General features: G+C 43.0%; 1 protein-coding gene across 1 annotated transcript in view; it reads left to right on the top strand.

Annotated features, from left to right (window-relative positions):
* The window catches only part of LOC139228164 (ADAMTS-like protein 3), a 616221-nt gene that overhangs the window by 58449 nt on the left and 544934 nt on the right, over positions 1–12838 (top strand). The window contains exon 3 of the mRNA XM_070859351.1: positions 7211–7330. Within this exon, the coding sequence (XP_070715452.1) occupies positions 7211–7330 (120 nt within the window). The remainder of the gene's footprint in view (positions 1–7210; positions 7331–12838) is intronic.

A 12838-nucleotide genomic window follows, 5' to 3' on the forward strand; every position in this document is an offset into this window, starting at 1 on the left:
TCGGCAGTCAGTGTAATCACTCCAATCAGGGTGCATCTTTATTTCAGGTTTGCCTTTTCCCCTTGCGAGAGCCCCGATCTTTGTTTTGCTCTCTCTAACATTTTTAAAGGTTAGAATTTTAAGAGCTTGCCCACTTCCTGGTTCGCTGTAGAAATTTACAGCGTAGAAGGAGGCCATTTCGGCCCATTGTGTCCGCGCCGGCCGACAAAGAGTCACAGGGCCCTCGGTCAGCAGCCCTGTCTGTGAGAATTCTGTGTTTTGATTGGCTGCTTAGACAAACAACACAGGCCTTGCATTAAACATCCGTAAGACAAAGGTCTTCCACCAACTTGTCCCCGCCGTACAGCACTCTCTTTCCCCCCCCCCTGCCCCAGTCATCAAGATCCACGGCGTAGCCCTGGACCACATGGACCACTTCCCATACCTTGGGAGCCTCTTCTCAACAAGGGCAGACATTGGCGACGAGATTCAACAGCGCCTCTGGTGTGCCAGTGCAGCCTTCGACCGCCTGAGGAAAAGAGTGTTCGAAGATCAGGCCCTCAAATCTGCCATCAAGCTCATGGTATACAGGGCTGTAGTGATACCTGCCTCCTGCATGGCTCAGAGACATGGACCATATACAGTAGACACCTCAAGTCGCTGGAGAAATACCACCAACGATGTCTCCGCAAGATCCTGCAATTCCCCTGGGAGGACAGACACACCAACGTTAGCGTCCTCGACCAGGTCAACAATCCCCAGCACTGAAGCACTGACCACACCCGACCAGCTCTGCTGGGCGGGCCAAACTGTTTGCATGTCTGACACAAGACTTCCAAAGCAAGTGCTCTACTCGGAACTCCTTCACGGCAAACGAGTCCAAGGTGGGCAGAGGAAACATTTTGAGGGCACCCTCAAAGTCGTCTTGATAAAATGCAACATCCCCACCGACACCTGGGAGTCTCCAGCCAACTACTGCCCTAAGTGGAGGAAGTGCATCCAGGAGGGAGCTGAGCACCTCGAGTCTCGTCGCCGAGAGCATGCAGAAATCAAGCGCAGACAGTGGAAAGAGTGTGGGGCAAACTTGTCCCACCCACCCTTTCCTCCAACAACTGTCTGTCCCACCTGTGACAGACTGTAATTCTCGTATTGGACTGTTCACTCACCTAAGAACTCATTTTTAGAATGAAAGCAAGTCTTCCTCGATTCCAAAGGACTGCCTATGAGACAGCCTGTTAACATCACAGCAGCTCGCACTCGGGGATCCCCACTAAACTCTGTTGATAGGAATTAAACGTCTGAAAACCTGAACTTCTTGACGCAGGGATTGCAAGATCTTTGTTCGAAGCTTACTTCGGGGCGTGAACACCTTTGTTTCACCGCTGACTGCAAATTCAGGGCCCATTTCTTTCCTCTACCGATGGCTTTGTGTCTTCTGATTGGCTGCAGTCGATGTCAATTGAGGCAAACCCCTGCCATTCTCTTTTTGGCATCGCTGACTGTTCTGAACTTTGGACTACCTTTTCTCGGTGTTCTTTTCAGTGGTCTAACCCAGGTGCTCCATGTGCTTTCTTCCATGTTTCAATCCAATTCAACAGCCCATCTGACCTTCCCAAATTACCAGTTTTCCCTTATCTTCTTGCTGTGTTGGCCTGCTCTATTTGAATGTATTGACTGTAATTGACATCCTTCACCATCTATAGTTGCCCATTACAATTAGCGATCTGGACACACGAGTTGTTCACCTATTTCCTTGTTCGGCCACTTCACTATGTCGATTGTCCTTGTAACATTTCCGCAGCCCACCTTTGGCTCGTTTACCATGAAGGAGCTCCGAATAGAGCAATTGCTTAGGGAGCCTCGGATCTGCCATGCGAACTATGTGGCCTGCCCAGCGAAGCTGATCGAGTGTGGTCAGTGCTTCAATGCTGGAGATGTTAGCCTGGGCGAGGACACTGATGTTGGTGCGCCTGTCCTCCCAGGGGATTTTCAGGATCCTCACAGCCTCCCTGGTAAAGTGCAACATCACCACTGACACCTGGGGAGACCCTGGCCGAAGACCGCCCGAGGTGGAGAAAGTGCATCCGGGAAGGCGTTGAGCTCTTCAAATCTCAACGCCGCGAGTGTGAAGAGGTCAGGCGTAGGCAGCGGAAGGAGCATGCGGCAAATCAGTCCCACCACCCCGCCCCCGCCCCCCCCCGATAAATGTGACCAGAGTCTGTGGCTCTCGCATTGGACTGTTCAGCCACCAAAGGACTCACTTTAGAAGTGGAAGCAAGTCTTCCTCGATTCCGAGGGTCTGCCTATGATGATGATATGTCGAGTGTCTCTCAGTTGGGGCCTGCCTGCTTGCCCTCTCGGTTCAAGTGCTTCTTGCCAGCTCGTTGCACACAATCCTTAAGTGCTTTCCACTCCTCCAGTTCACTCCTCTCCCCAGCTAGGGTACTTCCTGTTTTGACCATCAGTCTGAGTGCTTCTTGGCTTATTTAAAAGTGAAAGCTGAGGGAGGGAAGTGAAAGAGAGTGAGAAGTGAAGGAGAAAAGCAAGAGAACAACGAAGTGAGCGGAGGCAAGAATGGAAAGAACCAAGCCAATCTCCAAAGTCCTTTCTGGCTCCCAACCATAATCTCAACGTGCTGCCAGATCCCAGCTCGTCCCCCGTGATTACTTCCTAATATGAATCTCTCACCACATATAACTCTCTGGTTGGAAATCTGATCCAGAAATCTTTATTTCTCAGAAGAGCTGTGATGATCATTTACTATGTTCCAGCAAGTCTCCACTGCTCAAGGTCCGCTTTTTGTCATTTTAAAAATCTGTACGTTGGTCCTTGCTCTGTTTCCCATTCCAAATTGCCTCCCCTCACAGAGCGCACTGCTCCCTGATGCCGCCTTTTTCACCTGTTTATTTCAACAACAACTTAAATTTATATAGCGCCTTTAATGTAGTAAAATATCCCAAGGCGCTTCACAGGAGTGATATAAGACAAAACAGATAAATTTGACACCAAGCCATAAGAAGACATTCCTCCACCTGATTAACTCTCTCCTCCCCTCCCGTACTCTGCGCTCCTACAATTCTGCCCTTTTGCGCATACGTGCAGCCATATATATAATATATATATCCATGCTATCTATATATGTGTGTGTGTCTGTGTGTGTGTATATATATATATATATATCCATACTATATATGTGTGTGTGTATATATATCCATACTATATTGTGTGTGTATATATATATATATATATATAGTATATATATATATATATATATATATAATGTGTGTGTGTGTGTGTGTGTGTGTGTGTGTGTGTGTATATATATAAATATAGTCTATGTAGTATGGATAATAAATATATATATATAAATATATATATATATATATATATATATATTGCAGGTTGAACGTCTCTTATCCAGCACCCTCTGGATCTGGCCTGTTCTGGATAAGGGATTTTGCTGGACGAGGGATGGTCACGTTAAATTGGATGGTACAGATACTGAGCAAGCGGATATCGGGGCTTGCTGACTTGGGACTGGGAGTGCGGCAGAGAGCGTGGGGGTGGGAGGAGGAGGAGAGTGGGGGTGGCGGATCGTGGGAGTCAGCAGCGAGGAAGGACTTCAATTTGTTCATCTCGGAGCGGCCGGGAATGCTGCTGGACGAGGGGTGGTGCTGGATAAGGGAGTCCCAGAAAAGGGAAGTTCGACCTATATATATATATATATAGTGTGTGTGTACGTACTTGTATGTTTGTTTGCCATGAGCTCGGGTATTACTGAACATGTTGAGGGACCTCTCTCCATAGCTAGGGGCTTGATTTTGTAATAGATGGTTGGTGTGAACTATTGCTGGTTCAAAAGATGATCAGTCAGAGCCTGCGTGGATTTGTAAAGGGTAAATCATGTCTAATTAGTCTAACTGAATTTTTTGAGGCGTTAACTAACATTTTTAAAGTTCTCCAACGTAAATGCAATGAGGTCAAAGATACTTCAAGATTGAACAGCCCCATTCCAAAGGCTCGCCCTGGGCTTGGTTTGCTCACTATCTTCCAACAATATTTGCCTGTTGGACAGGTGGGGGGTGATATTAATATGGATTTCCAGAAGGCATTTTACAAGCTTCTACGTGAGAGACTGGTAACAAAATTAAGAATGCATGGAATTGGAGGCAATCTATTGGCTTGGATAGGGAATTGGTTGGGAGGTAGGCGACAGAGAGCAAGGATAATGGGGATGTACTCCAATTGGCAGGACATGGCTAGTGGTGTCCCCCAGTGATCTGTACTGGGATCTCAGCTTTTCACTATTTATAAATGACTTGGATGAAGGAGTAGCAAGCCGTATATCGAAGTTTGCTGATGACGTTTTTGTTAAGTGACACTGTAAATGGGAGCAAAAAGTTGAAAAGGGATATTGATAGATTAAGTGAGTGGGAAAAACTGTGGCAGATGGAGTTGAATGTGGGAAAGTGTGAGGTCATCCACTTTGGGATCCAAGAAAGACCGATCAGAGTATTTTCTAAATGGCGAGAAGCTCGGAACTGCGGATGAGCAGAGAAATTTAGGGATTCAAGTACAGAAATCACTAAAAGCTAGTCCACAGCTACAAAAAAATAATTTAAAATAATTTAAATGTTGGTCTTTATCTCAAGGGGGCTGGAAAACAAGGGGGTGGAGGTTATGTTACAGCTGCACAGAGCTCTGGTTAAACCCCATTTGGAGTACTGTGTTCAGTTCTGGGCACTGCAACTTAGGCAGGCTATGTTGGCTTTGGAGAGGGGGAGCAGCGCAGATTCACCAGAATGATACCGAGGCTGAAAGGGTTAAATTATGAGAACACGTTGTATAGACTAGGCTTGTATTTCCTTGAATATCGACGATGAAGGGATGATCTAATTGAGGTGTTTAAGATAATTAGAGGATTTGATAGGGTAGACAGAGAGAAACTATTTCCTTTGGTGGGGAAGTCCAGAACAAGGGGGCATAACCTTCAAATTAGAGCCAGGCCATTCAGGGGTGTTGTTCGGGAAGGACTTTTTCACACACAGGATAGTGGAAATCTGGAACTCCCTCTTCTGGGGCTCGATCAATTGAAAATGTCAAAACTGAGATTGATACATTTTTGTTCGGTACAGGTACGAAGGGATTAAGGAAACAAGGCAAGTAAATGGAATTAAGATCCAGATCGGCCATGGTCTAATTGAATGGTGACTAGGAGCCTACACCTGAAATGCTAAGCTAGGTTTTTGCTGTCGAGATGTTGGAGCAATTTTAACCTAACCCCCCCACCACCAAAAGGCTGAGTGGCCGCCTCCTGTTGCTATATAAAACTGTTGGACATTACTAGACCTATTTTAACTGGTACTCAACCCATATTTTAAAGGGTTGATTTCTTGTCGTGTAGTATTGAAGCTTTTTAATCCTGGAAAGAAGGCATGCCATTTGTAGTGACATGATAACACATGCTTCTCTTTGCTCTTACATTAAATCAGAAGTGATAAGGTGTAAAATGGAAAGTAAATCCAGTTACACTTGCTCCAAGGTAGTTGGAGCAAGTGTAACTGGATTTACTTTCCATTTTACACCTTGCATTAAATCAAAAACAGTAACTACCCAGTTCTGACCAGGAACCTACACCTGACATATTAAGGTAGGTTTTCGCTGTCGAGATGTTGGAGCAATTTTAACCTCCCCCGCCCCCCAGTGGGAAACTGATGAGATTGGGACGCACGTTGGTTTCACAGCCAGCCCCATTTCACTCTGACTCCAGTGGAGAGTTAAACCGGGCGGGGTGTGAAATTGGTGTTCGACCTGATTCCGGCAGTTTCCCAGCAGATGGATCAGCTTAAAATCACACTTGCTGTGTCTTTCCAAAATTTGCTGTTTTTTAAAAAATTATTTCAATTTCCAGCATAAATGGAACCAGATCAAATGTAAAAACGGAACTGCTCTCTCCTGAAAATTCTGATATTGTTTTTAAAAAACTTGACAGTTGCCAATATGCAGATAACATTACCGTTCCCTGGAAGTTTTGTCATTACTCTATGGCATAGGAACGGATCAGTTGAAGACAAGTCAGCGCATGAAACAACTGTGTGGTGTTGATAGCAGTAAACTAATATAAGCCGAGATATGATTGTTCCTGATTACAGTACAAATGCTTAAAGTGTTTATACAACATTCCTCTTCCACTATTTTTATGCAGGCATTAGGTCCTTAAAATAAATGAGTTAACTCTTACATTAAAATAGAAGGTCATATGAGCAAGAAAGAAAGAACTTTCATTTATATAGTACCTTTCATGAACTCAGGACATTCCAGAGCACTTTACCGCCAATGAAGAACTTTTGACGTTGCAATATAGGAAATATGGCAGTTTACGCACAGCAAGATCCCACAAAGAGCAACGAGATAATGACCAGATAATCTGATTTTTTTTTAAGTGATATTGGTTGAGGGATAAATATTGGCCAGGACACTGGTAGAAACCCCCTGCTTTTTTTCAGAATAGTGCCATGAGATCTTTTATGTCCACCTGAGAAAACAGATGGGGGTCTTGGTTTAATATTTCATCCAACAACAAAAACGGCACCTCCGACAGTGCAGCACTCCCTCAGCACTGCACTGGAGTTTCAGCCTGGATTTTGTGCTCAAATCTCTGGAGAGGGATTGGAACCCACACCTTCTGACTCCGAGGTGAGACTGCTAGCACTGAGCCATGGCTGACACGGCTAAGTGTTGAGCAAGTTAAGGGTTTGTACATCAGAATTGCAATAACAAGTTGTGTTTATACACTGCTTTTAATGTTGTAAAATGTCCCAAGGCGCATCACAGGAGGGTTATCAAACAAAATTTGACATCGAACCACATGAGATATTAGAGCATATAAAGAAGGAAAGAAAGGTGGAGAGATTTAGGGAAGGAATTCCAGAGCAAATGGTCATTTTCAAGCAAAACTATTTAATTGCTCTACAAATTATGTGTACATGACCTACTTGGTATTACACTAACTCATTGTGAGCCTCATCTATTTCTGGAGACATGACCGACCAGATACCTTGAGAATTAATTTCAAAGAGGAAGTCATGTTAATAATGATGGATGATATTCAGTAAAATTGGGTTGAAGTGACTGGAAAATTGGAGCTATTAGAATAAAACTACTTTGTTAATATTTAGTTTCTGCAATTGAGAAAAAGAAAAATGTTATGCTTATTCATTTTTTTTTCCAGGGAAATGGGGAACAATCACAGACTGTCTACTTCCTTCCCGAATTTGCACTTTCTCCACAGGGGAGTTTTCTGGAAGACACAACAGGAGAACAGGTCTTGACTTACCGCTACGATGATCAGGTCAGTGCAAGGTTTCCTGAAACAGCAATACTTTTGAACAAAGAGCAATTTGACAAAAGCCAGATGATCTGAAATCAGAAATGTAATTATGCATTCCTCATCGAACTTCTCTCATCATCAGTATGCATAGAATTTTGCTTAATTTGCACATATATTTAATTTAATGTTCATCCAATGTTCTATTTTGTCCGAAATAAACACTTAATGTCACTTACTCTAAACTGATTCAGTGATACTAATTACGTTTGTTATTAAATTCAAGTGCTGTGTATTAAAATAGTTCTAAAGAAGTAGGACCTGAATTAATACCTTCAAATCATAGCCAGTTCTCTTTTGATTCATCTGAACCCCACCTGTTTTCTCAAGATATTACTCAATCCATTTTCTCTCAATAAACATATCTATTTGCCTTTTGAATCCAGCAGTTCTGTTCCCTCAATAGCACCTCTGGTGATTAGTTCTACAAGTATGTTGCCCTTTATGTAAAAAACTCGCCGCCTTATTCAACTTATTCATTTAGAATGTGTGGCCGTTGGTATTTGTGTCCTCTGCCATAATGAGAAACTTACCTGAATAACTTTGTCAGTCCTCTTCAGTTAGGTCGCATTGAAATCTGTTCGCAAAACTGAACACGTGCAACTTTAACCTTTGCTCAAAACATAGATTTTCAATAGCTAGAATCAGATCAGTTGCTTGCCTTCTCAAGGGCAGTGATATCTTTCCTATGATTGGGTGAACAGAATTGCATGCAATACTTTCCATGGGTGTCTGAACAACAACTTTTATTGGGCAACAATACAGCTACTTGTGTATCCTTTCCTCTGCTACTATAACCCACTCATGCCCACTATGTCAGGGGACACCAGCCAGAAGAAAGACAGACAGAACTATTTTACAGAGAGTACCAGACTTGTGGAGCAAGTTAGCAAAGAGTGCTTTTATGTTTCTCTGTGAAATTAATGAAACTTTCTAGGTATAGAAGTTTATAAAAAGTGATTCATTACTACCATGTTATACTTTTAAAGGATGCTGATAACGGCACTTTTTGACACACTGTAATTTTTAGAAAGTTAGGAGATTAATATGAAATTGGTTTAATAATTATTAACAGAAATACTTCAGACTGTATTTGACAGAGAAAGTCTGAAACAAAAATGAGAATAGACTTCTCAACTCATAAGGCAATTTATTTCAGATTAAAATGTGAAAATATTAATGCAGCGTAACAAAACTGCTGTATCTCTAGTAATATCACTCAATGAAGTTTCTTTCCCCCCAAAATTGAGTTGAAATGATTGATTTGAGATAAATGTGTGTCCCTAACTGATTCTAGCTTGTCATAAATTGAGTCCCAGCTTCCCGAGGCATCTTTTGACTAGTCTACGAAAAAATCAACTTCTAGCCGAGATTGCCAACCATCCCAGATTGTCCCGGAATTAAAAATTGATTTCCTGGGCACTCCTGTGAGCAACCTGGAAGAGGAATTATAGGGATATTTTCTTCTCCCATTTCAGTCCGGCCAGACTCTCGAACAACAGCAGTACTGGCAGGTATAATCAACACCATTGCTGACCGATGGCCGTGTTGGACAACCAATGGGATCGCGGGGTTGGGGCGGTGGTAGGTGGGAGAACAGAATACAGCCTAACCAGTGTTGACAAACTCTATTTTAACCTTGTCCAGGACCAGGCTTATATTTGTTATGGAGCCTATCGTAACGCATTTGCCTCAGAATGCATGTTATTTGGCATAAATACCATCCTGTTATTTTCAGTGTCTAATGCCTTCCTATGAGCTTGGGCAGCAACTATCATAGTGACCGACTGATTTTTTTTTTGGGAGGGCGGGGGAGGGGAATGTGATTGCTCATTTGTTGCAATGTGATTGGTAACCAAAGTAGAAAATAATACATTTTAAAAATCAGAAAAACACAGACTTAACAGACCCTATGGAAATATAAACTCCAAAATGTTCTAGTATATAAATAGATATGTCAGAAGATGGGATGTAAATTTTCAACAGCTCTGCTTTAAAATCATCCATAAAATGACTTGGGGCTATAACTATTTTATCAAAGGCAAATTTTGCTAAAAATCCATTCTACTATAATCTACACTTCAGCAAATCGACAGAATGATTGTGCCAGCACTGAAGAAATCTCTCAAAGGTACATGGCTGTGTTTGCAATAAAAGTCATTAAACCTACCCAATGAATGTTCAAATAATTGTGCAAAAATCAGCTTGGAATGTCCTGCTCAATTATCCTCTTCAGATCTTTGTGTAGGAGAAGATGCGAACATCAAACTATTTCACTGTGATTGTGGGCTGGTGATACTTTAGAACATTCTTCAACGTAAATTTAAACAATACTCCGAGTGAAATGTTGCAATGACCTCTACATTCTACGGTTACTGGAACGCTGTGCAGTAGACTATCTGATATTTACATGACATTTTGTACTCGTGCAATGAAAATACCAATGTAATTGGCTTAATTTAAGCATGGACCTCGAATATTTGTCTGTAATTGTTAGTTGAAATGTTGTTTCCTGTCCGATATTGTAACAAAGAGGAAGGCAATTCTGGCATGAGGTTTATTTTTGACAACAGGAATATATTGTCGTTATGTTACGGGCACCTCCAGCTATATTGTAAATCTGAAATATAGTTAAGGAAATGCCTGTCGATATTGCATATTTTATCTTTCAGTAACACAGCCACTTAAAGAAGATTACATCGCAACATTTGTCCTTTTCTCTGACTCATGCCTATAGTTGAATATGTGAGAAGACTGATTTCTATGATTCTGTGTCTTGTATATAAAGAAAATAATTTCAGTGACGTGAACCACAATGAAGAGTTTCTTGTAAATTTAATTAAGCAGAAGTGGAAAACTGGCCATTTATTCTTGCATTGGTAAGTCCCCATTGTGATTTGGGAATCACAATAATGAACACTGGTTTCCTGTCGTAAGTGATGCATGCATCGCAGTAGGCAATGAATAAGATACAGATGTTGTGTCAGTGGAGATTAAACTTTTATCAATGTAACATTCTAAGAGAACTATGTTTCATATTACTTCGAGCAACAGACTATTAATGCAGCAGATCAGTCAGAACTTGTGAAGAGAGGAATTCAAGTAAACCTTTTGGGTGTATACCTTTCATGAGAACATCAATATCTTTAAGTATCTGCAACTTCAGATAAATGCAAGTGAATGGGAACAAGGATTGAAACTTTGTGGCCCCTGAGGCTACATGCTACACATCTGTGCTACCTACAAAGACAAAAGTTTGGGTGTGCTTGACCTTCGTGACTTTCGTGACATGTAGTTGTCTTAGTCAGGTGATCACCTCCCCCCATACGGTGTCACATAATTCATGCCGATCAGTTTTTTTCCCCTCCCATTGTTTGCAATAATGTCTATTCTGACTGAAAATGTTTTTTTTTTGTATCCTGTTGTGTGCCAATAGTTTTCTTATAACTCAGCTTAGCTCTCTACGGGCTCAAATTTCGGAACCCCGCTAGAATGCCGCACATCGGAGAGGCCCGCCTAATTTTGTAGAACAGAAATTGCGCCGAATACTTACCTCGAGCTGCTGGGGGCGGAGCTACAGCCCTGCGCCAAAAAACAGGCCCTCCCAGCGCGTCCTGTCTCCGGGCGACGACCCTATCCCTGGCCAAAGGGACTTCACCCCTATGCCGGGCCGAGTGGCCTGACAGCCCTTATCTTTTCCGCAGCGGCCCGCCCAGCATCTCCTGAAGGCAGGCCCCGCCCGAACTCCTTGTCGTCAACGGGGCAGGGCCTGCCTGCCTGGCATCTCGCTGGGGGCGGGCCCTGCTCGAAGTCCTCGGCGGCAGCGGTGCCCACCCGAAGTCCTGGGCAGTGGTCCGGCATCTGCTGGGGGCGGGCCTTGCCCGAAGTGGCGTCCTCGTCGGTGGCGGGGCCCACCCGAAGTCCTGGGCAGCAGGCATCTGCTGGGACAGGCCCCGCCCGAAGTGGTGTCCTCGTCGTCGGCGGGCCTGCCTGAAGTCCTGGGCGGCAGTCTGATATCTCCCGGGGGCGGGCCCTGCCCGATGTTCTCTGCCTCCTCGTCGGTGGCGGGGCCTGCCTGCCCAGCATCTCCTGGCAGGGGCCCCGTTCCAGCAGGCTGTTGGAGGGCTCCCAGTGATGCAGTAGGTAAGTAGAAACTTTTAATTTTTTATTTATTGATTTAATTTTAAATAATTTTTTTATTTTTTATTGATTTATTGGTTGATTTATTGATTTATTTATCACTTATTATTGATGATGGCTCTTTATTTGTAAAAGTTCAGTGTTTAATGTTTGTAAAATCCCCTAACTTCACTCTAACCTCCCTTTTCCCCCGCCCCCCCAGCCCCGCCATCTCTCGTTCCCTACGCCTAATTAATAAAATGTAGGCATGGTTTTTCTGAGCGTACAAAAATCTACACTTACTCCATTCTAAATTAGTTTGGAGTAAATTTTCGCTGCCTAAACTTGCAAAACAGGCTGAAGTGGCTGGTAACGCCCCCTTTTGGGAAAAAAACTGTTCTAAAACAAAACTATTCTAACTCACTAGAATTGGAGCTAACTAAATGCCGAGAATTGCAATTTCTTAAGGTATTCCATTCTCAACTAGTTGCTCCAAAAAAATAGGAGCAATTCGAGACGAAACTTGAGCCCTACATTCCAAGAGTTTTGGTGCGGTTTGAAGTCTTGCAGAGGTTTATTTTCACTTGACCATTGACGGTATTTTGTTCTAGACGATATCTGGCCCACTGAGATCCACCTTTGACTCTGGTAAATTTTATCTTTGGCCTTCTGTTAAAACCAACTTTCAGTTTCAGAATATGTATTGAGCATCATGGATCCTTTCGTGACCATTGCCCGGAAATTGCAGTCAACTGCGAAGCAAAGGTGTTCGCCGTTGCCCACAAAGATTTTGCGATATCTGTGGCGAGAAGTTTGCATTACTCGATGCATGAGTCAGATGAGTGTAGAATAGTGGGGAATCCCTAATGTAAGCTGCTATGATGTCTAAGCTGTCTAAGCAGCCACATATTTAAGTTGCATTCTGTTGTGCCACAACATTTAAATGTATGAAGCCAATCCAATACCACCTCATTTGTTACCTTGGTTTCAGTCAAGTACAAGCTCCATTACTACAGGTTCAAAACAACCTGTGGATAAACATGTTATGAGTTCCGAAGTCAGTAAGTTAAATGTGCAAAAAAAAGTGATCCCTATCCACCTTGGATGAACATAAGAACGTAGGAACATAAGAATTAGGAACAGGCCATTGGGCCCCTTGAGCCTGCTCTGCCATTCAATAAGATCATGGCTGATCTTCTACCTCAACTCCACCTGTCTGCACTATCTCCATATCCCTTGATTTCCTTAATATCCAGAAATCTATTGATCTCCGTCTTGAATATACTCAATGACTGAGTCTCCACAGCTCTCTGGGATAGAGAATTCCAAAGATTCACAACTCCGACTATTCAA

This window comes from Pristiophorus japonicus, chromosome 17 (assembly GCF_044704955.1).
Source record: "Pristiophorus japonicus isolate sPriJap1 chromosome 17, sPriJap1.hap1, whole genome shotgun sequence".
NCBI classification, from domain to species: domain Eukaryota; kingdom Metazoa; phylum Chordata; class Chondrichthyes; family Pristiophoridae; genus Pristiophorus; species Pristiophorus japonicus.